The 25,202-nt window shown below is 60.5% G+C and overlaps 1 protein-coding gene across 2 annotated transcripts in view; it reads right to left on the minus strand.

The window, feature by feature from the left end:
• The window catches only part of CELSR1 (cadherin EGF LAG seven-pass G-type receptor 1), a 138,528-nt gene extending 116,507 nt beyond the window's left edge, over positions 1-22,021 (minus strand). For both annotated transcript variants that reach the window (XM_047865869.1, XM_047865870.1), the window contains exon 1: positions 18,403-22,021. In XM_047865869.1, coding sequence (XP_047721825.1) covers positions 18,403-22,021 — 3,619 coding nt within the window. The remainder of the gene's footprint in view (positions 1-18,402) is intronic.
• Positions 22,022-25,202: the final 3,181 nt, after the last annotated feature.

A 25,202-nucleotide genomic window follows, 5' to 3' on the forward strand; every position in this document is an offset into this window, starting at 1 on the left:
AACCGACCGAGCCACCCAGGTGCCCCTTGGTTTCCCTTTCTGTTGCTCCTGCCACCGCAGCCTGTGTCCAGGCAGGACAGCACCCAGCCGTCCCCTCTGCTCCGTTCTAAAGGTGGCGCCCCAATGGGAAACGGCTCCCAGGCGGGCACCCCCCTCCAACCCTGGTCAGTCGGCAGGGTCCCCAGGGCCAGCGGTGGGTGAGGAGGGGCTGGGGGCCAGGAGGATGTGGACGCCCCGATGGGCAGCGTAGCCTTCTGGCCGGGTCCCGGGAGCCCGAGCACCACCAGGCTGAGTGCGGGGATGAATCAGGGGCACGGGAGGAGCAGTCCCGCAGTTCCCACATCCCCACGACAGCTGCACGATGGCACTTGTCACACCCCTTTACCGATGAGGAGACCGGGGCTCAGAGAGGGTGATGGGCACCCCAAAGCAACCAGCCAGGCAGGGCTGGGCTGAGCCCACGTCCCACCCGGGACCCGGGGCCGCACCGCTCTCCGGTCACCTTTACCACTCTGTGCTGTGTTAATGCAACCGGTCCCAGGCCAAACCCCCCAGACCACACATACCGTGAGCCCCAAAGGTTCCCTGGGGGCCCCCAGTGCCGAGGCTATGCCAGGCACAGAGGAGACACAGGTCAAGCCGACAGCCGTGGAGCTGGCCCTCTGGAGTGGCCGCCCGGCTCCAGGGCAGTCCTCTCGATGTGGGGGAGGGGGGGGATTGGGCAGGGGACATGTGGCCGTGTCTGGAGACAACTCTGGCTGTCACGACTCTGGTGTCACTGGCACACGGTGGGTGGAGGCCAGGGATGCTGTCCCCACATCCTACCACGCTCAGGACGGGCCTGCAGCAGAGGTCACCCCAGCCTCAAATGTCAACAGTGCACAGAAGGGAAGGCCTGCTCTGGGGGCGGACAGAGGTGGGTGTGCCAGGGAGACAAAGGAGGGGGGTCTCCGTGGCTCCCGGGGAGGGGCTGGCCTCAGGGAGCCGGGCCAGGGAAATCCCTCTGACGGAGGGACCTCGGGGGGCGGACAAGGGGAAGGCCCAGAGGCAGCCCCAGACAAGGGCTTGCCCTGTGACCCGCACACACAGCACGCTGTTTGTTGAGTATGTGGCCCATCCAATGAGGCGTGAAGGACCCCGCTGCCCTCCCCGCCTCCATTCAGCCCCAATGTCCCTCTCAGGGGGCACGAGCTGGAGCTTCATGCCTCCTCCAGGAAGGCCACCCTTCATGTACAGCACCGGGCCAGGGAGGAGAGGGAGCCCCTGGCCGTGGGGCTGCAGGGGGAGAGGGACGTGTTCTTTCCAGGGCAACTGGTGACAGGACACAGAGATATGCAGGAACTGGCCGTGGGACCAGTGAGCCGGGCTGGCTCGGGACCCTCTGCGCCCAGTATAGAGGGACGGGTGTCTCAGCGGCCGTCCTCAGAGCCCGTCTCTGGCCCATTAAGGTGAAGTCAAAAAGCTAAGGTCTTTGGTGTGAAACAAGTAACTGTCTCAAAGCGAGAACTCCAAGCTCAGCATTTGAAGAAGTGAACCCCTCGGCTGCTGGGCCATCCTGAGGGGACTGTCACCTCCTCCGCCTGGGGCGTCCCCTCCAAGGTAATTACAGTGAGCCAGACACGCACCGGGACCTCCAAAGCCCCACTGTCCCGGGACGAAGGGACAGTCCTTCTGTGAAAGGAGGGCCGTCACCACAACAACCCTGCCCGCCAGCCCCGGAGGGGAAGGCATGTGACCGTCTGGAAAAGCCACCTTCCCCTCGGCAGGCACACGGCCACGTGGAAAGCCCGGAAGAGCAGAGGAGAAACTGTGACCTAGACCAGAAGGCCAACGAGGAGTTGCTCCGGGCTTGGGGTTTGGGGCGATGTCCTGCTTTCTCCTTCATGCTTTCCTGTGTCGCCAGATTTTTCCAGCTTATTGTTGTGAACAAACTAAAAAATGTTTAGGATTCTGGAAAGCAACTTCTATTAACACCCCAGAATAAAGCCTTAAGAAATCAAAAATGTACAGTGTTGGCCTTCTTCATGGCATGTCTGCTCAGCAGGTTTTCTGGTTCCACGTTTACTGGGACACCGTGGATGGGACAGAATTGCGACAGATACAGAGAAAAACATGGGAACTAGCACAAAGGGGAGCTCCCTGAAGACACGCGGCCAAGGGGCCTCCTCCAGGCCCTCCTCAGCTCTGCGAGGCCACACACACACACACCCCACTCTTGAATCCCAACTGGGACACCGTTTGTCTCAGTGTCAGTTCCCTGAAACAAACAGGACACAGAGTAAACCTTTCCTTTGGTTCTATTTTATGACACAATATTAACTGTGCTGTCTCTCTGGCTTGCTTTCCTTCATTCACTCAACAAACACGGACCACGTCTTCACCTCGGGCTTGGGCTGGGCATCCCCAGCACGGACAGCCGTGACCCAGGACCCGGGACGCTCGGGGCAGTGGGACTGACAGTCTGCAGGGACCGTAATGGGGCAGCCCGGGGTGACACTGAGAACTGACGGCAGACAGAGCAGGAAGGCGGGGGGCGGGCAGACGGAGGGTCAGGCGGCCAGGGCACCCTCCGTGTTTGGTCGCTGCCAGCTCTGTGAGCGTCTCCGGGGAATTAGACACAATCGCCCACCTCCCTTCTCGAAACTCGGCCCAGGCACTGAACGAACGTGTCCCTTGCCCGGGCCACATAACTGTGGGGTGACGGATCCCTCTCATTTTCCTCCCGACGTCAACTATTCCAATTCTGCCACAACACGCTCGGCACGCTGTTGCCTGCAGGGAAATACAAGTCACTTCCGTCCTGAGGTCCCTGAGCTGCACATCCGAGCTCCGAGCCCCGAGCCCGAGGCCCCGTGCGTCCGGGAGGGAGGCACCAGGGAACGGCGGCGCCCAACTGCTCATTTTAATCCTCTGTAAATCAGACAAAAACAGGCAACACGTCCGTGATCACCGAAGGCAATGCAGTCAGTCTGCAAATCCGCGAGGAGATAAAACGCACGTTCGAGAACATTCCCCGGGGAAGGTTTCTCGGGAAGCCTGGGCCAGCCCGCATCCTTGTCCACACCGGCAAGTCTGAAGCAGTTACGTCTACACCCACGCCCTGCAGTTCCTCTACCATAAGACGTCAGGAGCAAAGATCAACGTGGGGGGTGGGGGCGCTTCAGATCCACCGTGATGAGACACCGCCTGTGGGCTGCTGTGATTCACCCTCAGTCCCTGCACCCGCGAGGGGCGGCCACGGCCTGGAGCCGTGGTATATCCACCTCTCTCCCACCTCCCGGCCTCGCTGGCCAGAACAGGCTCTCCAGAATGCACCTGCCTCTAGCCTTGACCGCACATCTGCCCCCACCCCGCTGGACACCCCACCCGGGGCGGGGAGGGGGGGGCACGAGCAGGGAGGGACCTGCCGAGACCACAAGATGACAGCGCTGAGGGCCAGCCGGCGAGGCTGCGGATAATGCCATCACGGCTCCTAACCTGTACTACTGAAGCCACACGTGAGCCGCTAACCTCCGTGACACAGAGGCCCCCACGCCGAAACAGGCCCCCGGAGGCCCATCTGTGAGGCCCAAAAGCTGAGGCCCATCTCACGTCCTGATCCCGGAGGCCAGTAGGTCGGAACCAGTCCCGGGCGGGGGGGAGACACGGCGCGAGGACACCACAAGGCCATCTGTCGTCACCCACCCTGCCGCTCCCTCTCACGTCCCCAGATGGGGGCCGGCTCTCTGGCCCCCCTCCCGGTGTTAGAAGCCCCTCTGCCGTGGGGCTCAGAGCTGCAGCCAGGAAGCCGGCCCGGCCCCGCCCGTCTGAGTCATCCCGAGGCTCCACAAGTGCAAGTGTCGGCAGGAAAAGCCCGGAGACCCCGCCCCCCCGGGACGCCCGCGCGCGCCCGTAGCCCTCCAGCCCCGAGCCTGGCAGGTGAGCACCCCAGTCCACGCTGGCCTCCTGGCACCCACTCCAAAGCCCACACCCGGAGCCCGCGTCACCTTCAGAACTCAGGGTCGCTGTCACCTGCCCAACCCCACGAGGCAGGGGGACCCACGCGGGCCCCTCCAAGCTCAGGTCTCGGCTCTGCGTCTCCCGTGAGGCCCCACAGGACCCCCTTCCCCTGCCACCCCCAGGGCACCGCGTTGGAGAGGATTCGTTTCGAAGTCTGATTTCCCATCAAGAAAGTTCTGCTGACCTCGTCCAACCCCGGGGTGGCACGGACAGCCCGGAGGGGGTGACAGCACCTGTGCCCGGGGCACAGAGGCCGAGACGGAGGCCACAGAGGGGGCGGCAGGCACCCCTTTTTCCTCCTTCAGCCCCGAATCCCTTCTGATTCCTTTGCCCTCAGATTCCTCTCTGCTTGAGATCCCGACAGTGGCTGTTTCCTGCCTGGTTCACCTGGTTAATAAACCAGGTTCTTTTATTTTTTTTAATGTTTTAAAAAACTTGTTTAGTTTCAGAGAGAGAAAAAGCGAGTGCAGCCGAGGGGCAGAGAGGGAGAGAATCCCAAGCAGGCTCTGCACCGCCAGCAAAGAGCCCAACTCAGGGCTCGAACTCACCAACTGTGAGGTCATGACCGGAGCTGAAAGTAGCAGTCAGACGCCTAACTGACTGAGCCACCCAGGCGCCCCACAAAAGCCAGTTTCTGAAAAGCAGGGGAGTATACAAAATGCCTTGGAGAGTCGGGTTTGCCTAAGTACTAAACGCCCCCACCCCCACCCCGCACACACGCTCGCCCCGACTGGCCTCCCCGGCCGGTGCTGAGAGCACAGGGGTTAGCGGGCAGGCCAGCGGGCATGGATGCCAAGCTCTAGGGTGCTGATGGGTGCCAGAAGTGCATGGGAAGGACACCTGGCTTAGACCAGGCTGCTGGGGCAGGGTGAGGCCTCAACACGAGGGGATCTGGTCAAACGAAACCGAGAAGGGCACACTTCCAAAGCCCCTTCTCGCCACTCTGACACCCCCTTGGGGTCATGTCCGAGTCACCTCACTCCCCTGTGCCCCTTCAGGGTCGCAGAGTGCGTTCTCTCGGGCTCTCACCGGTTTGCACGGCGTGTAAAAACAACTCTCTCGGAACCCAGGCAGCGCCCGGAGGGCTGGAACAGGGAGCTGAGGCGCTCACCACCTCACATCCCTCCCTGCTTCCCAGATCCACCTGTGGCCGACCCACGGGATCCCACCTGAGCCCGCGTCGTGGCTGGGCATGCCACAAGACGCTCTTTCTGGGTTTTCTTTCTCTTTTTCTTCTTTTTTTAATTTTTTTAACATTTTTATTTATTTTCGAGACAGAGAAGAGACAGTGTGTGAGCGGGGGAGGGGCAGAGAGGGAGAGAGGGAGACACAGAATCGGAAGGAGGCTCCAGGCTCTGAGCTGTCGGCACAGAGCCCGACACGGGGCTCGAACCCACGAACCGTGAGATCACGCCCTGAGCCGAAGTTGGACGCTTAACCGACCGAGCCACCCAGGCGCCCCTTTTTTCTCTTTTTTTCTTTTTCTTTCTGGGTTTTCTCAGCAGGGGTTATTAGAGAAAGACTCGGAGGCTGGGGTTGTCAGCTTCCAAGAGCTCAGATGCAGAGACGCTGTTTCTGTGGGAGGAGAATCCGGGGTGTCCCGGCCGAAGGCAGCCGTCGCCTGATGGGTCATTGCAGAGAGGGTGGAAAACCCCTCCTCGGGCTCCCCTGCCTCAGTTCCCCTGGCTGCAGGGAAAGGAAGGGGGTCCGTTTTCACACGGCTCCAAATTCACTTTGGGTTCAGAAAAAAACACCAGGCCAGGGGGCGCCTGGATGGCCCAGTGGGTTAAGCGTCCGACTCTTGATTTCAGCTCAGGTCACGATCTCACTGTCCGTGGGTTCAAGCCCCACACTGGACTCCATGCCGACAGTGCAGAGCCTGCTTGGGATTCTCTCTCTCCTTCTCTCTGCCCGTCCCTTGCTCGCTCTCTGTCTCTCAAAATAAATAAGTAAACTTAAAAAGTCTCCAGGCCGGTGGGTAGCACAAACGTGAGGAGGGAGAACAGAATCCCCGCCCCACACACAATGGATTTCCCAGGCCAACCGGGGACTCGGACAGCTGTCCCAACCCTGAAGCCCTCAGCTTCCTGCCTCCGGGGTCACCCCCGCCTGGTTTCCCCACAAACACACTCATCTAGCGGGCCGTGAGCGACGCTGTCCGGGCACAGAACCCAGTCACCGACGTGCCCCGCCCCGCCCGCCGCCTGCTTTCTCGGGCGTATCTGCCAGACCGTGCGGGGCCCTCGCACACACGCTGTAATTCACGGCTGGACTTCCTGTCCTGTGCGCACGCGTACACACACACACACACACACACACACACACGCCCCTGACCTCCGGCAGCCACGTGCCAGATGCACAGGAAATCGCTCAGAACAATAAACTTTCATATTTTCCATCCTCTCTTTGAAGATTTGGGGCGCTTTCACTTACACGTGAGAGAATTTTCCATGCTTGGGAGACAGAGCTGGACCGAAAAGGTGCCTCCCTCAGCTGTGTCACTGGCGTTGAGGCACAAAAGGCAAAGGTGTGCCGTCGACTCCAACCACGCCCACCTGCCCCCCACGCCCCCTCCCTCCTAAGCTGGGCCCAGGGCCACTGTCATCCCCGGAGGGGTGTGGGGAGTTGGGAGCCTTCTCCTGTGCAGTACTCAGCCCTGCAGGGGGAGCCCCCAGGGGAAAAGAGGACAACAGGGCAGGATCCCGATGGGCCACGTGGCATCACAGTGAGGGAGACGGACGCTGTGCCCAGGTGCCCAAGCGGCCAAAGCAGACCTCCGCCATCTGACTGAACACAATGAACTCAGGGCACCGTGCTGTAGTGGGTGGAACTGTGTCCCCCAAAAGCACACACTGAAGTCCTAACCTCCCCACCCCTGTACCTGTGAACATGAGCCGATGTGGAAATAGAATCTTTGCAGATGTAGTGAAGATGTAAATTAAGATGGGGTCGAGAGGAGAAGGGTGGGCCCATGGTTCAGTATGACTGGTGCCCTTTCGAGAGAGAAGCCACACCGGCCACACATAGGAGAAGCCCACATGACAACAGCAGCACAGCTGGGGTGATCCGGTGCAAGCCAAGGTCCTGGGGCCACCAGAACCGGAAGAGGCAGCAAGGAGCCTTCCGAGGGAACGCAGTGTCCCTGCCAACACCTTGATTTCAGGTTTCTGGCCTCCAGAACAGCGGAGAATATATTTCTGTTGTTTTCAGCTACCGGTTTGAGGTCTTGTGTTACAGGTGACACACAGCCCATCACCTTGGGGAACGGGAGCAAACTGACTCGGCCGTGGTCCCTCCCTGAACCTAGGAAGCCCGCATTAAGTCCAGGAGGCAGCCTACAAAAAGATCTGTAGGTGAAGCAGAACCTTCCAGGAGGAGCACAGAGAGGGAGCTGGTGTTACGCACTCTGACGACAAACGCGGAACTCAAATCCTCTCTGTGCACACGCTGCGGCGGGAACCAGGAGGCAGGGGATGGGCCCAGCAGGACCTCACACAGCGCGGCCAAGAGCAATCCCAGGATGCTGCCCTAATCCCTGCCCCAGACCTCGCTGGCCCCTGACCGGACCGCCTTGCCGACCCTGGCGCCTGAGGCCCGGGGAGAATCCTGCTCAGCTCCCACGAGCTCACTTGGTTCCTAAGAAGGCCCCACCCCGTCCCCCAGAAGCTGCAGTTTCCAAGCTCCCAAATGGGGCCACTCACCAACACTCAGACCCTGGCCCCCACCCTTCACTTTGACCCACTCAAGACCCTGCTGGCTCCCGACCTCCCTGAGAAGGCTCTCTGCGGGGTCCACCCCACCTGCAACCTTCACTGTTGCACCGTATCCGGTAAGACCTGGGCCTAGGGACTATGGCTACCACCTGTCCCGAGCCAGGTGCCTCTCCTCGTGACCCCACGCCCCGAGCCCTTTCTCCGGGAGGTGGCACTGGGGACTCTTAAAAACAGGGCAGGGTATGGGGCGCCTGGGTGGCGCAGTCGGTTAAGCGTCCGACTTCAGCCAGGTCACGATCTCGCGGTTCGTGAGTTCGAGCCCCGCGTCAGGCTCTGGGCTGATGGCTCAGAGCCTGGAGCCTGTTTCCGATTCTGTGTCTCCCTCTCTCTCTGCCCCTGCCCCGTTCATGCTCTGTCTCTCTCTGTCCCAAAAATAAATAAACGTTGAAAAAAAAAAAAAAAAAAAAACAGGGCAGGGTCACAGAAGACCCCAGAACTTCTTACTCACTCGGGCCACCTCCTCTCCCAAGAGCTATAAAGACAGAGAGAGTGTGCACTTGTGACCCTTATAAGTGTCCCTCCTCACCTCTTGGGGCGTCATCCTCTGAGCTAGAACTGCGTCCGGTGTTCCCAAACCACTGCCCCCCACAACCTTGCCCATGGAATATTCTGGTTTTCTGAGGTGGCTCAGTACTTCTGCTGAAAGCTCCTAGACAGAGGTCACTTGTCCTCTGACAATCTGGTGGCCTTGGGGGCTCTGGTGGGGTGTCCCAGGCCGCTAGCTCGAAAGGCGCCGACATAAATAGGGGGCACCTGGGAGGTTCAGTCGCTTGAACGTCTGGCTCTTGATTTCGGCTCAGGTCATGAGCTCACTGTTCAGGCCCTGCATCGGGCTCCACAACACTGACCGTGAGTGAATAGCCTGCTTTGGATTCTGTGTCTCCCTCTCTCTCTCTCCCTTCCCCACTCTCACTCTGCCGCTCTCAAAATAAATAAACAAACTTAAAATAAAAATCCCAGGGGCGCCTGGGCAGCTCAGTCAGTTGAGCGTCTGACTTCGGCTCAGGTCATGATCTCGCAGCTCGTGGGTTCAAGCCCTGCATCGGGCTCTGTGCTGATGGCTCAGAGCCTGGAGCCTGCTTTGGATTCTGTGTCTCCCTCTCTCTCTGACCCTCCCCCGCTCACACTTTGTCTCTCTCTCTCTAGAACGAATAAACATTAAAAAAAGTTTTTTTACTCCTAATGTATGGATATGCCACTTTTGCTCATCACCTGCCGGTGGACACTCGGGACCTCCATCTTTCGAGTATCGTGAACTGGCCGCTATGAGTGTGGGGGTTCAAGTTCTGTTCAAGGCCCTGCTTTTACTTCATACCCCAAAGCGGGTTCCTGGATCCTATGGCAAAATTCTCCTTTTCGAGGAACCGCCGTAACTGTTTCCACGGTAGCTGCACCATTTTCCATTCCAGCAGCGAACGAGGGTTCCAGATTCTCCACATCGTAGCCATCCCGTATTTTCTGCCCTGTTTTGTTTCTGTAACAGCCATCCTAAAGGTGAGGCGGTATCTCATCGTGGCTCTGACCGGCACTTCCCTGATGACGAGAGGCGTGGAGCATCTTTTCATGTGCTTGTTGGCCCTTCGTACATCTTCTCTGGCAAGATGTCTACTCAAGTCCCCTGTCCGTTTTTTCCTCAGGTTGTTTCTCTGTTGTTGAGTTGTGGAAGCTCTTTATATATTCTAGACAGTAATCCCTTACCAGGTAGGTGATTTGTGAGTATTTCATAATGGCTTTTAAATGAGCTATTTTAAATGAGAAATTTAAATAGTTCCTCAGCACCTACAGCGTTCCTGGCAAGAAAAAGGTTTCCCAGGACAGAGCCAGATCTCTAGGCTGCGTTTCTGTTTTTCTGACCATTCACTTACAGAATGATACAAGGCTGGAGTCAGGACGGGGGGTCTGGGGGTGACCATCCCACCTCCTTATTTCAGTGGGGACACTGAGGCCCAGGGGGGCGCTGACTCGACCGGCATCAGCAATTAGCACTTCAGGTACCACCCGGCTGCACCGCCGGGGAAACCTCACGCTCTTTCCAACGCCAGAGACGCGTCCCATCGCAGCAAAGGACAGCTGTGGCCACACCACGGCCGTGTGCGGCAGTCTCCAAAGCGGGGCTGCTGAACACGCCTTCCCTCTACGAAAACGGTCTTTCACCGCTCAGCTCGCTGATAAAACTTTATTGCCTTGCGAGAGGGTTCTTATCTCCGAATGCTAACACAGCATATGACTTTGTTTGAACTAGCTGCTGTAAGTTTACCTTACCCAACTATCATTTAGATTACATCTTTCTTAAATCCTGAAAAAAAAATACAGAGGTGGAATTAAACACAAAATATTGAAAGAAGTTGGTTGGGCGTCCAACTCTTGATTTCGACTCCGCTCATGATCTCACCGTTCATGGGTTCGAGCCCCGCATCAGGCTCCATTGCTGACAGTGTGGATTTTTCTCTCTCTCTTTCTCTCTGCCCCCCCCCCCCCCCGCTTGCTCTCATTGTCTCAAAAACAAACTTAAGGGGCGCCTGGGTGGCGCAGTCGGTTGAGTGTCTGACTTCAGCCAGGTCATGATCTCGCGGTCCGGGAGTTCGAGCCCCGCGTCGGGCTCTGGGCTGATGGCTCGGAGCCTGGAGCCTGTTTCCGATTCTGTGTCTCCCTCTCTCTCTGCCCCTCCCCCGTTCATGCTCTGTCTCTCTCTGTCCCAAAAATAAATAAACGTTGGAAAAAAAAAATTAAAAAAAAAAAAACTTAAAAAAAAGATATTGAAAAAGAAGGAAAAATCTTGATTGCTGGATAGAGGGAGGGAGGGAGGGAAGGGAAAGGAGGAAGGCAGGCCAGCCCCTGGCCAGCAGGATCTGAGCTCTCGAAGCTAAAAAGCCCCCAAGGGCATGTCAGCCAGTTTGGGGCGAGCTCCCGCTGGTGCTCCCCTGCACACTGCCTCTGACTCTGACCCCTGCACTGGTTCGGGTCCCCGCCCCCCCCCCCCCCCCCCCCCGCCCGATACACATCGGTCCTGCACTCCAGTTCCAATGACACGGCTCTGCAGGGACAGCTCCAAGGACCCCTTCTTCCTCATCCTGCAGTGTGGCCCCATCCCCCCCAGACTGCTCCCATGGAACCAGACACGATCCACCAGCCAGCGCAGAAGGCGGCCCTCGCAGCTGCTTGACCACGGAAAGGGAACGGGCGGAGAAGGCCAGCCGCTCCTGCCACGTCCGGATAGCACAGGCATCCCCAGTGCGCCCTCCCCACACCCTGCAGGTGCTGTCTGCTGGCCTGTGCCGGGGGGGGGGGGGGGAGGGGGGGGACTGAGACACGGAGCCAGTCACCACGGGCTCCACGTTCAGGCTGGGAGTGTCTACGGGGGAGGGGGAAGGGTGGGTGGGATCTGGGAAAGCCACGGGGCCCCTCAAGGCCAGGAGGCCCCTCTCCCCGGGGCCACCTTGGGGGGCCGGGACCACTCCAAACACCCCAAGAGAGCAAACCGGCCCTGTCACCTCCACGGCTGCTATGAACCAGGCCTGAAGATCTGACGCGGGTGGTGGGGGGGGCAGGGGCTCAGCCTGGAAGATGCAGCTGGTCTCCTCGCTAACACTCGCACACGATGACGAAGCGGGTGGTGCGTCCCCGCTGACCCATTTCCGGCCTGAAGCCCACCCCATGAGATGAACGGAGAAAGCACTCGGGCTCAGACGGCACACGGCCGAAAGGCTCGTGCAGAAGTAGCCCCGGGGTCCACCCCCACAGCCGCTGTCTGCACACTGGACAGCTTCGCGTCTGGTGGCTGCCCCTCTGAGCCCAAGGCCAGCGTGGCCCCTTTCACGGGAGGTCCGTGGTCCGTGGCACACTCTCAAGCCGGCAGGGTCCCCGGCCCTGAGGGACGGCCAAGCCAGCCAACGTGACCCTACCGCCCCTGCAGAGGTTGAAATGGTGGGTCGGGGTGGCCGCAAGGAAAGCTTATGCTTCACCATCTGCCTTCAGAGTAGTTGGTTAAGTTGTGTGTGTGTCTCTATGAGTGTATTTGTGTATCTGCACACATATGTGTCTGTGAGCACCTGTGTCTATGCGTGTGTGCACATGTCTGTATGTGCGTCCGTGTGTTTGCATGTGCATGAATGTATGCACGGATGTCTGCGTGTCCACATGTGTGTCCGTGTACGTGCATGAGTGTGTGCAAGGATGCGTCTGCATATGCATGGGTGTGCATGGGTGTCTGTGTCCACGTGCATGTACACACACATAAACGCACACGTTGCGTGTATATGTCTGTGTGCATGGGCGTGTGTCCACACGTGTGTGCATGTGCATGCGTGCATATGTGTGCATGTATATGTTTCTGTGTATGTGTGCACATGTGTACATGTGCGTGTGTATGTGTGCATGGGTGTCTGTGTCCACATGCATGTACACGTGCGTGTATACGCACACTGTGTGTATGTGCGTCTGTGTGCATGCATGTGTGCGTGGGTGTCAGTGTCCACATGTGCGTGCATGTGCATGCATGCATATGTGTGCATGTGTGTGTTTCTGTGTATGTGTGTACATGTGTACATGTGCGTGTATGTGTGCATGGGTGTCTGTGTCCACATGCATGTACATGTATACATACACTGCATGTATGTGCGTCTGTATGCATGCACGTGTGCATGGGTGTCTGTGTCCACGTGCATGTACACGTGCGTGTATATGTACATTGCATGTGTGTGCGTCTGTGTGTGCATGCATGTGTGCATGGGTGTCAGTGTTCACACGTGCGTGCATGTACACGTACGTATACATACATTGTGTGTACGGGTTTGCACGGGCGTCTGCGCATTCACATATATGTACACATGCATTCATATATGCACGTGCACACACATGTGCATTTATGTATGTCTGTGTGTGCGCACAGTGTGTATATGTGTACGTGCCTGCGTGTGTGTTTACGAAAGAATCATGGCCCCTCTCCAGGACGTCAGGAGACGTTCACGGGAGTGACAAAACAATAAAGGGCTGGTGATAGGCTTTTCCCAGCTTTGGAATGTTCACACCCAAAAAGGGGAACCGATTACCAGGTATCCACAAGTTCTTACCTGAAGCAAAAGCGTGAGAATGCGGCTCTGGAGTACACCCTCCACCTCGGGCCAAGCCCCCAGCAAGGCACGGGAGGGACCCAAAGTGGGGGGTGGGGGACATCCTGCCTCTGCGCCAGCCCCCCTCCCCCATCCCCCACGGGAGGGCAGAGGAGCCGCTGTGCGGTCTCTGCAGGCAGACCCTCCCCCCACGCCCCTCTGGGTCGTTCCACGAATGACCCACGGATACTGCAGAGCACCTGCTGTGTACGGGGCCCCAGGCTCACGGGGGGGAAAGCAGAGGGGGTCCCCGTCATCCCCCTCAGACTCTGACCGTTCCAACCCGGGACCCCCAACCCTTCCACGCTTCCCCAGGCCACCCCAGTCACCCTCCCGAAGCAAACATCCAGAAGGCAGGTGGTCCCTTACCCCTTCAGCAGCCAGGGATCTAATCCCACGGCTTTCGTGTGACCCTACGTGTTCAGGTCACAGGACCTGAAAACACCAGAAAACGAGTGCCCCCGAGGCGGTGAGCTGAGGAGAACCATGCCCAACTCAGGAATATTTTCCACACGCTCTGCCCCACACGATAAAATCTACTGGTGTTGGCATCCGAGTGCCGGCAGGGTGGAGGCCCGTGGCCCTGAGCCACACGACACAGCCCAGGTGCGACCTGCCGCTCGGCCCAGGCACCCAGCGCCCACTACCCGCCTCCTTAACAGGTTTCTGCTCTCGGGTGTCACAACGGGCGCGTCAGCCGGGCCCCAAGTGGACTTTCCGACGGGTACCACGTCCTGGATGGAGCTCGGGCGTCACCAACAAACCACCAGAGCCGGTCTATGTCCACACGTGATCTCTGTGCCACCCCCCCCCCCACCCCCCGCCACTTCCAAAGGGCTCACCTGCCTGTGATCTTTCCCACGTTAAAAAAAAATAGTTTCCCTCGGGCTCCTGGGTGGCTCAGTCTGTTAATCGCCCAGCTCTTGATTTCGGCTCAGGTCACGATCTCATGGTTCATGGGCTCGAGCCCAGCATCAGGCTCCGCAGCTGGCAGTGCAATCTGCTTGGGATCCTCTGTCTCCCTCTCCCTCTGCACACCCCCTCCCTCCCCCGCTCACGCGCACTCTGCCCTCAGACTCCCCAACAACCACGGGTGACCCACTCTCGGAGTCTCGCCGTCCCTCGGCCCCCAGCCGGCTCTCTCCCAAATCTCCCCTAACAGCCACCAAAACCCCCCACAGGTCAGGGGCTCTGCCACACCCACTCCCCTGCCAGGAAGGCGCCTTCAGCTCATGATGGGAGCGGGAGTCCCCACACCCACCCTCTCCTGCACCTCCCTCCTCTTGAACTCTGTTCCGTGTTTGTCTGTGTTAATCTGATCATCCCTAGACCACAGGAGCCACACTGGCTCTCCAGGGCCTGGCACACATTAAGTCCTCGATAAAAGAAACAACTCTCCCAGGGCCGCCTGGGTGGCTCAGTTGGTTAAGTGTCCCTGGATTTCGGCTCAGGTCATGATCTCACAGTTGGTGAGATCGAGCCCTGTGTCCGGCTGTGCGCTGACAGTGGGTAAGCCTGCTTGGGATTCTACCTCTCCTCTGCCCCTCCCCCACTAGGTCTCCGTCTCAAAATAAATAAACCTAAAAAAAAAGAAAAGAATAAACACTCCTTTGTTTCTGAGCCAGTGTTTCTTTTTCTTTTTTTTTTTTTTTAATGTTTATTTATTATTGAGAGACAGAGAGACAGAGCGTGAGCAGGGGAGGGGCAGAGAGGGGGAGACACAGAATCCGCAGCAGGCTCCAGGCTCCGAGCCGTCAGCACAGAGCCCGACGCGGGGGCTCGAACCCACGAACCGTGAGATCACGACCTGAGCCTCAGTCGGTTTGCCTAACCGGCTGAGCCACCCAGGCACCCCGGTGAGCCAGTGTTTCTAAAAGCATGTTAGCAAGTGACTATCCCCAGAGTTACCGAAGCCCTTGGATACTAACCAGCTTTGAGCAGCACCTAACTTTTCTGGAACAGTCTCTGTCACTGGAGAATCCAGTGCAACAGCTCAAACGGCTTGGGCTGGCCCATCCTTTCCTCACTGTGAAGTCTGGGAGAAAAACAGAAGACCAAACACCCAGACGCTGCCTGGTACGGGGCCATCTCGCTATTTCCTTGTTTGCAATCGCCTGTTTAAAAGTCCCTGCGATATCCTGTATTTAACTAGGCAAAATACCTTTTAAAACTTTATCAGGCCTAGACGACTTCATGCCATATACTCCCCACCAAGGTAAACAACAGAAAGGTTGCTCAATCTCATTTCACCGAGTTTCACTCTTTTCTGGCACCCCTGAGTGATCTGTCCACCAGTCATTCCCACACCCACAGGTCCGCAATGCCCACAAATGCAGGGTCACTTCCCACCAAGTGCCGTGTTCCATAAGGCACGGCTTAAGGCCCTAACCCCGCAGGCACACGCGTGTCCAAGGCGGATTAAAAATGTGCACGTTCCTCCGAGACGGACATCTGGAACGATTAAAGAAAAGTATTTGGTAGCCCCCCGGGGGGCTCAGCCGGTTAAGCGCCTGACTTCGGCTCGGGTCACAATCTCACGGTTTGTGAGTTTGAGCCCCGCGTTGGGCTCCCTGCTGTCAGCACAAACCCCGCTTTGGATCCTCTGTCCCCCTCTCTCTCTGACCCTGCCCCCCCCCATCAAAAATAAACAAACATGGGGGGGGGGGGGAAGCAAGCATTTTCTGCTTGAAGGATCCCATCGGGTTATCAGTCATAAAGCTTCAAACAATGCAAACGCCACCTTTCTAAAACGTCCAGAGTAAGGTCCCAATCACAGAATTTTAAACCTCGTTCAAAAACCGTCGCATAGACAACGAACATTTTGTACCGCTGGATATCATCCAAGAACGGCAGGTACTTGTACGTGACCGTTTCAGAAGTCAAAAACATTTTCCGGGGGCGCCTGGGCGGCTCAGTCGGTTGAGCGGCTGACTTCGGCTCAGGTCACGATCTTGCGGTCCGTGAGTTCGAGCCCTGCGTCGGGCTCTGTGCTGACAGCTCGGAGCCTGGAGCCTGCTTCGGATTCTGTGTCTCCCTCTCTCTCTGACCCTCCCCTGTTCATGCTCTGTCTCTCTCTGTCTCGCCCAGCTCGGGCACCGCCCCCAGGTGCACCTTCCCCGGCAGGCCCCTCTGCTGGAGGCCCCCAGCCCTTCCTGGCCTGGCTCCCACAAAACCCTACTGCCTGCCTGTTCCGTCCAGCCCCTCCAGGGCAGTCATAATGCATCAGAGGCTTTAGGGCATGGCTGTAAATCCAGGAAAGCCAGTAACACTTCAGTGAAAACGGCGCGTCAGTCCGAAACAACAGCTTTCCCCATTGTTCCTTCACAAAACCTAAGAATCCACCGTGGCTCAGTCGGAAGGACTGATCTTTCGGTGCCGTGCTGTTTCTACACAAAGCTGTGCTGTTTTGGAATTACAGATTTTCCAGTTTCCAGTCATTGGCTTCCCCGGGGAGCTTTAAAAGAGCCGTCAAACGGCCTGAGGTGGTAGATCATCCCGAGGTGATCTATACTGAAACCATCCCGAACCGGAGCCGGGGATCAGGCGCGGGAAAATTCGGTTTCGCAAATAATTCTTCGAGAATTTCCTCTGAGGCAAGAGGCAGAACACGGCTCACCTCCCAGACACCAGAGGAGTGTCAGTCTAAGTGCGAGAGTTCATAAAACTGTTCAATGTCCGATCAGAACCCAGTTAAAGGTAAACACTGGTTTCCAGGAGGGGGAATCAAGACTTGAGGCCCAGGGCCCGAGTGGCACAGCGTTATGTCGCCACAGGATCAGAGCCCAGCACTGGGTCCCTGAGACGGTCATTGCGGAGCACAGATCCCCAACCCACCTTCGACTGTGGTCCCCACTACAGGCCCTCCAGGCGGGCAAGCCAGCGCTCAGTAACTACCCTCTTGTGAATGAAATCCATCCCAAGCCCTGTTATCCGGCTGACGCGCTGGGGGGGAGGGGGCACATTCCTGATGCTTCAGACACACAAAACATCCACCCTTCCACACACACCGCTCCCACCAAAGCCCCGTGTGTCCCCTGTGAAATCGAAACCCTAGGATGTTGCCAACTCGCTTTCATACAGGCTCTGCTTCATCCCGCAGGTAAAGTTGTATAAGAAAAAACAAAACCGAGCGAAGGGGCATTCAGGAAAAGAGCCCTTTTTTTTTTTAATTGGCCATTACTTGGAATATCCATCACCCTGGTTAACAGTTTTCCCCGAGGGCCTATTTATTCCTCGCTCTCTGCCCAGATTCGTATTCTCTGCCTGTAATTCACAACTTCACAGAACGTGAAATAGCCACTTGCGGATGGGCTATACGGCCAAAATTCATGTTGATGGGCTGCACCGCCTTTCCCAACTGGATCTGTAGGCTCCAGACCTTATAAGCAAACCACAGAAACTGGAAACAACCGTTTGCCACCCAACCCCGATGGCCAACTGTGAAGACAAAACAAATCGGAAAACTAACTTTTTAATGCTGGCAGGGCTCCCACAGTGATCCTGGATCGTAATGATTTATTGTTGAAATAAGTCAACCGAAACGTTGACTTCAAACGACCCACGGATCCAAGCCTTTCCTGGTGACAGTTTGGTCTCATCCTTAAGGTCACCTGGCCGCGCCAGCCGACCACGTCTCTAGGCGTAGGTCCCTTTGAGAAGCCGCCGTGTCCCCCGGTTCCCACACCCTCTATCTGTCCCCCTCTCCCTGGCCCTGCAGGTCCTGCCTGGCGCACGGGGGTCAGCAGCACAGAGGACTACATCTCTGCCGCCAACCAAGCACGTGCCCGGCTGAGCCGAGACCGTCTAAGTCTTCGGTGCGCCTCCAGCCCCAGAAAGGGCCAGCTGGGTTCCCACACCGGCTCCGCCGCCGAAGCGGGCAGGCCTCTAAGTAACACCCAAATTACAAGTCCGCGTCCAGGAGCAGAAGCCAAGATCAAACGAGGCTACGCTTTTCAAAGAGCTCCCAGACAGACAAGCACACATGAGCCGGATTGTTATTATCTGGAGGAGACAGAAAAGAGACACCAAGGGAGCGAACTCCAGCCATATTACAGGGTGACTCAGGGAACCATCCAGCAATTTCCATCCAGCGCACGGGGCGGGCAGTGACCTTTGATCTTCCCAGACAGGGGGAGGGATGGCTGACTGCCGAGCATCTCCAAGCACACCAGACAACCACTCAGTTAACCCTGGAGACCAGGTTTTAATAGCACAATCAGGAGCCACAGCCCACTGAGCAAAGAGCCAAAAAGCCCTGGTCTTGAACTTGAAGAAGCCCAGGCCTGCTCCCAGCAAAAATGCTGTGGGAAGCGGCGTGGGTACCCCTCCCACTCCCTTGGCCTAAGTGGGGAGCACGCCCCCAGCCCGAGGCACCAACCTTCCAACCGGAGGCCACAAATCCCCAGAGAGCTGCCCGGGCCCTGCCCAAATGCGCCCCGGCATGCCGGGCGGCAGGCCCCTGGCAGGTCCCCGCGGCTCGTGGCCCTCCCGGCGGCCTGGCGGGAGCCCTGCCGGCCACTCACCAGAAACAGACACCTCCATGAGCGCCTCCAGCGGCCGGTTGTTGTCCAGGTCCCGGCTCAGCTGCAACTCGCCGGTGGCAGGGTCCAACAGCAGCAGCCGAAGCTCATTGCCCTGCAGGAAGGTGTAGTTGAGGCTGTCGGAGAGGTCGGGGTCGTGGGCCGGGATGCGGCCGATCACGCCGGTGGGGAAGCTGTTGGACTTATTGGTGACGTAGTTGTTGAAGAGGATGTGGAAGTCGGGCAGCACCGGCGGGTTGTCGTTCTGGTCCAGGAGGCGGATGTGCACGGTGGCCCGGCTCACGAGCGGGGCGGACGTGGCCTGCACCACCAGCACGTACTCCCGCCGGACCTCGAAGTCCAGCTCGACCAGAGCACGCAGGTCCCCGCTCAGCAGGTCCAGCTGGAAGACCTCGGGCACGTTGCCCTCCACGATCTGATACATGATCTGGGCGTTGGGGCCTTCGTCGGGGTCGTTGGCACGGATCCTTGCCACCACAGAGCCCACCGGGCTGTTCTCCTCCACGAACAGCTCCAGCTCGTCCCTCTCGAACACCGGGGGGTTGTCGTTAATGTCCAAGACGCTCACCTGGACTTCCACCGAGGCGCTAAGCGGGGCTGGGCTCCCCCGGTCCACGGCCAGGGCCCGAAGGTTGTACACGGCCACGTTCTCCCGGTCCAGCCGGCGCTGGGTTCGGATCACGCCGGACGTGGGCTCGATGTAGAAGTCGCCGTCACCATCGTCCCCACCCTGGAAGGTGTACAGCAGGCGGCCGTTGGGGCCCGAGTCCCGATCCGTGGCAGACACCTGGAGGACGCTGGTGGACGGCGGCACGTCCTCAAAGACGGAACCCTGGTAGAAATCCCGCAGGAAGCGGGGTGCGTTGTCGTTGGCATCGAGGATGAGGATCTCCAGGGAGGTGGTGTCGGACTTTTGGGGGATGCCGTTGTCCCGAGCGGTGATGGCCAGCGTGTAGGCGGCCTGGTCCTCGTAGTCCAGCTCGGTCATGGTGTAGACGGTGCCCGTGTCCGGGTCGATGCGGAACTGCGGAACCGGGTCCTCCAGCACATAGGTGATGCGCGCATTCTCGCCCGTGTCCTCATCGGTGGCACCGATGACGGCAACAGAGGTGCCCACCGGCCGGTCCTCGCTGACGCTCACCGTGTAGTGTGAGCTCTGGAAGACCGGCCGGTGGGTGTTGGCGTCGGTGACGTTGATGAAGACCTGCGCGGTGTGCGAGCGCGTGCCGTCGGACGCGGCCACCGCCAGCACGTACTGCCGCTCCTGTTTGTAGTCCAGCGGCAGCGCCAGGGTGATGAGGCCGCCGCCGCTCTGGCTGCTGAGCGCGAAGCGGTTCCGGGTGTTGCCGCCCGTGAGCTGGTAGGTGATCACGCTGTTGGCGTCCCGGTCGCGGGCCCGCAGGGTCAGCACGCTGCTCCCCACGGCCGCGTCCTCGTTCAGACGCAGCTCGTACACCGGCTGCGTGAACATCGGGTCGTTGTCGTTGACGTCTAGCACCGTGATGGACACGCTGGCGGAGGAGCTCATGGGCGGGGAGCCGTGGTCCACCGCCTCCACCCCGAAGCGGTAGTGTTCCACCTCCTCGCGGTCCAGCTCCGCGCACACCGTGATCCAGCCAGAGCTGTTGTGGATCTGGAAAGGGAAGTCCGTGGGCGCCGCGGGGTCTTGGGGCCCGGGCCCAGCACCGCCGCCCGCGGAGGCCGAAGCCGTGTCCACCAGGCGGTAGCGCAGACGCGCGTTCTCCCCCGCGTCCGCGTCCACGGCCTGGATGTGCAGCACCGAGTGGCCCAGAGGCACGTTCTCCAGCACGGCTGCCTGGAAGGGGCTGCTCACAAAGATGGGGGCGTTGTCGTTCACGTCCAGCACCTGCACCAAGACCAGCCCCGAGGAGTTGATGAGCGGAGGCCGGCCCCCATCCTGGGCCTTGATGCGAAGCGTGTACTCCCTGATGGCCTCAAAGTCCAGTGGGTTGATCACATCCAGGCTGCCGCTCAGCGAATGCAGGTAGAACTGCCCCTTCAGGTTGCCGCTGACGATGCTGTAGTGGATGGCCGCGTTCTGCCCCTGGTCCCGATCGCTGGCCTGCACGCGCAGCACGGGCGTGTTGACGGCCACGTCCTCGGGCACTTGGACCACGTAGCGCTTCTCGCTGAACTGGGGGTAGTTGTCATTCTCATCCTCCACCACGATGTGCACGGTGGCTGTGGCGCTGAGCGGGCCCGGGTTGCGGCCCTGGTCGTTGGCCTCCACCAGCAGCTGGTAGGCGGCCGCCTCCTCCCGGTCCACCGCCGCGCGTGTGCGCACCACGCCCGAGCGCGGGTCGATCTCAAACACGCCTCCCGCACCCTCCAGCAGGCGGTAGCGCATGTTGGCGTTGGAGGGCGCGTCGCCGTCGGTGGCGCGGATGGTCAGCACCTCGTAGCCCACCTCCAGATTCTCACGCACGCGCTCACGGTACTCGGACTGCTCGAAGACGGGGCTGTGGTCGTTGGTGTCGCTGACCGTGACGGTGAGATAGGTGGCGGCCGAGCGCCGCGGTGAGCCGTGGTCCACCGCGCTCACCTTGAGCACGTGCGTGTCCTTGGTCTCGCGGTCCAGTGCGCGGGCCGTGCTCACCGCGCCCGTGGCGGGGTCGATGAGAAAGTAGCCGTTGGAGCGCTCATCGAACAGCGCCTCCATCTGGTAGCTCAGGCGCCCCGCCTCGCCCTCGTCCGGGTCGTGCGCGCGCAGCTCGATGACCCCGGTGCCCGCTGGCTCGTTCTCGGGCACCGATACCTGGTAGCTAGGCAGCGGGAACTGCGGGGTCGTGCTGCCGCCAGCGCCCCGCCGAGCCCGCCGCGGCCCCCCGGCCCCAGCCTGGGGCCGGCCCGGCGGCGACGGCGACGGCGACAGCGACGGGGAGGGCGTCCCCGCGGCCGCCTCCAGCGCCAGCTCCACCTGGATGGCGCCGGCCGCGCGCCGCAGGGCGCACAGCAGGCGCAGGCGGGCCGAGCCCCCGGGCGGCAGGCAGACGGGGTGGCGTGGGCAGCGGGGGCCGGGGCGCGGCGGGCAGCTGCAGGCGGGGAACGTGGTCAGGGCCGCGAGTGCCGAGTGCAGCGTGGCCCCGCCACCGCCGCCGCCGCCGCCCGAGGCCGGGAAGCAGAGCGCCGCGCCGGGCCCCGGCACGGTGAGCACAGCCCGCGCCCGCAGCTCAGCGCTGGGGGCCCGTCGGCTGCGGGGCCGGGCGGCGCAACCCGGGCCGTGCGCGCGCACCCTCAGGCGGAGGCTCAGTGCCGTCGGGGCGCCGCGGGCGGTCAGGCGGACGAGCAGCGGCAGCGGGCGCCCCCCCAGGCGCACGCAGCCCCGGGGCCCCGCGCCCGGCCCACGCCGCCTCCCCGCCAGTCGCCCGTCTCGGCTCACGTCCAGCAGCTCCCGCAGCGCCCGGGGCGTGCGCGCAGCGTCCAGCGCGTAGGTCCAGCCGGGCCCGAGGGCGAAGGCGCGGGCGCCGCCGGGCACGCGCAGCTCCCAGGCGGCAGCTCGCAGCCCCAGCGCGGGCAGGGCGGCGGCCGCAGCCAGGAGCAGCAGCGCGGGCAGCACGGCCGGCTGCGGCGGCGGCGCCATGGCCCGGAGCCCGAGCCCGAGCCGGGCGCCCGAGCACAATCCATGCACCCGGCGCGGCTCCGCATGCACCCGGCGCGGCCGGGGGAGGGCTCCTGCGCGCCCGGCGCCGGGCCCTCGGGGCGGCCCGCGCCCTGCCTCCCCGGGGGCCCCGGCGGGGACACCGGGGGCCGCGCTCCCGGTCTCCCCCGCAGCTTCCACCTCCAGAGCACTTTGCGAAAGTTTGCGAAGTTGGTTTCAAGATGGCTCCTCTGCGCGTCCCGGGAGGGCGCCGCGCATCAACCTGCGGTGGCGGCGGCTCCGGGCGGCTCCAGGTGGCTCCCGCGCGGGCTCCGCCGGGCGGCGTGGGAAGCGGGGCGGGCCCGGGCGGGGCGGGGGCAGCGCTCCGGGAGCGGGCTAGGCCGCTCCGCGCCGCTCAGACCCCGGCGGCCGGCTGCTGCCTGGGCGGTGCGCTCGGCCCGCGCCCCCTCTGCCCGCGCTCTCCCCGCCCCCGGCCCCGCCGGGCCCCGCCCCCGGCCCCGCCGCGTATTGTTCGGCCCCGGGGGGGAGCCGGCCCGGAGGTGCGCGCCGGGAGGATCGCTATGGAGACGCGGGGGCGCAGCCGGGGCGGGGGCTGGAGGAAGGGCCCACTCCCCCTGCGGCCTCCCACCCGGCCTCCCCGGGAGGGGTGGGGGGGGCGGGGCCGAGGGAGCCCGGCCGGGAAAGGCGGGGCAGGGGGCCCCCGGGCGGCCGCTACCAGTGGGGCGGTGGCTCTGCTGGTCCCTGGCTGGGCGCGGCCCGGAGCCTCCCCCCCACCCCACCCCCCACCCCCCACCCCCCCCCCCCAGCCTACGCCGGCAGAATTGGTCGGCGGATTCCGCCGCGCAGGTGGGACCCGGGAGGGGACAGAGGGGTGCGGAGGTGCCCGGGAGGGGGCCGGATTGCCCGCCCCGGGTTGCGGACCGCGGGTAGCGCTGGAGTGCGGTTACACGTTTAGAGCAACATGCCGGAGGCTAAGGTGCTTTTACTGCCACAGAACTTCCCTGGGCTTGGAAACGCGATAGGCAACTAAGCGAATTCGGGTCCCACTGGGTTTAAAGCGCAACTTTTAAACGAAAAGGAAAATGACCCGGGTTGACATTTGGGATTTGGCGTGGGGACGGCGGAGGCGCCCGGTCCGAGCGTTCGCCGTCGCGCGGTCCGGTCGGGGGGGCCTTCTGGCTCCTCCCGCAGCGCGGCGGCCGGGGATCGGGGAGACACCTGCGGGCGCTTTGTAAGTGTGACAGCAGCCCTTTCACCGCCTCCACGCCCGGGGCCTCCTGCGGGGAAAAGACGACACAAGAGAACTTTAGACCTGACCAACGCACCGCCGCCTTGTGCGGGAAACGGGTGGACATTTCCCCCCAACCCCCGCCGCCTCCTGCGGAGCACAGCTTGTGGGGCGGGGGTTAGGACTCTACCACACCCCCACCTGCGGCAAGGCTTTAGTATTGTGCCACCCCTGGCTGGCACGCACTCGCCCTCCGGAGAACTCTGGGTGCCAGAACCCCAGTCCAGCTCCTAGGCCTGTCAGTGGCGTCTCTCCTTCCCAGAAAGTCTCCCTGGGTCGGTCGGGTAGAAAGATCTGGGTGAGGGGTGTTGCGAGCAGGTACTTTTGACAAGAGAGGTGCTGGCCCCCACATTTCCAGACTGAGCGCAGGTGGGGTAGGCGTCAGCAGAAAATGACCAACTCAACCAATAGCCCTCAAAGCTACTGGATACAATATCTTTAGGCTGAAGCCAAAAATGAGCATTTTCTTCCCATTAGCAACGACTTAAAGAGGTTGTTATTAGCCTTAAATGTAGATTTGCTTTAGAATCTTTTAATCTGGGAGTTTCCACTGGCAAGCCCTTTCGGGAAATGTGTGCATGGAGGGAGGGGAAGGAAAGAGAACAGTCCATCATCTCTCAAGTGTGACCGTCCAGGACCTCCTTCCTCTTGGTTGGGGAGGATCAGCTGGCAGGAGTTTTCCAGTGGGGAGGACAAGGAAGATCCCGAGCCCAGAGCTTTGCAGTGGAAAGCTCCAGGCCAGGGTGAGGGGAAGGCAGAGAGACTGGCCGGAGAGAACCCGGGAGTATTTCTCAAAAGGAACTTTAAATAGGTTGGGTTGGGGTTTATATAAACAAAGGGCTCTGCTGCACTGTGCCTGCCGGTTTTTGAAAATTCAAATGCAGTGAATGAGTTTGGGTGTGGGCATGCTTTCCCTGAACAAGACACCTGCAGGCTGTGAGGTAACCGCCAGGGCCACTCTGAGCCACTTCCTGGTCCCAGGGTGGGGGGAGGAAGGAACGCATGGACAGACCTGGCTAACATGATGTCCCGAGAGAGTGAGTGAGAGAGAGAGAGAGAGAGACCCCAATGTTCCGTTCACGTGCGGGTTCCCAAGCAGGCCCAGACTGCGTGTTTAGGAATGCGCACAGAGGAAAGATTCAGAAACTGCAAGTAGGTGATGTGAGTGTGGTCAGGAGGAGGGCTGGGCAGCGGGGGACGTCCAGTTCTGGACAGGGCTAGTGGCTTTATGATCCTACATCGAACTCTGCGCTCAGGCTTTATGCACCTTTCTGTACGCACAGGCACTGTGTCTGCAGTGTTAACGAATGGGGGTGGGGGGCTGCGGGAAACAGGCTGCAGCTGGGGTGGGGGGTGGGGGGAACAGGCTGCAGCTGGGGTGGGGGGTTGCGGGAAAGCAGGCTGCAGCTCGCGAAGTGACCTCAGGGGTTCTAGGTGCGTCAGCAGAACAACACAAATCCGAAAGGGCTGGCGCCTCAGAGGGGTCGCAGTCCAGTTCTGACTCTAAGCGGTTGTGTGACCTTCGCCAGGGCCTAACTCTGGAGGAGAGACTGGAAATAAGAGTAGTCTGGACTCCTCGCCTCATTAGAGGATTATTAAGACCTGGTAGGGGCACCTGGCTGGCTCAGTCAGTGGAGCATGGGACTTCGGTTCGGGTCATGATCTCGCGGTCCGTGAGTTCGAGCCCCGCGTCGGGCTCTGTGCTGACAGCTCAGAGCCTGGAGCCTGCTTCACAAGTTCTGTGTCTCCCTCTCTGGCCCTCCCCGCTTGCACTCTGTCTCTCTCTCTCTTTCTCAAAAATACATAAACTTTAAAAAAAAGACTGCATAAAGAGGCTGGCACAGGCCTGGCTCTGGGGCAGGTCTACTAGGGCTA

This window comes from Prionailurus viverrinus, chromosome B4 (assembly GCF_022837055.1).
Source record: "Prionailurus viverrinus isolate Anna chromosome B4, UM_Priviv_1.0, whole genome shotgun sequence".
NCBI lineage: Eukaryota > Metazoa > Chordata > Mammalia > Carnivora > Felidae > Prionailurus > Prionailurus viverrinus.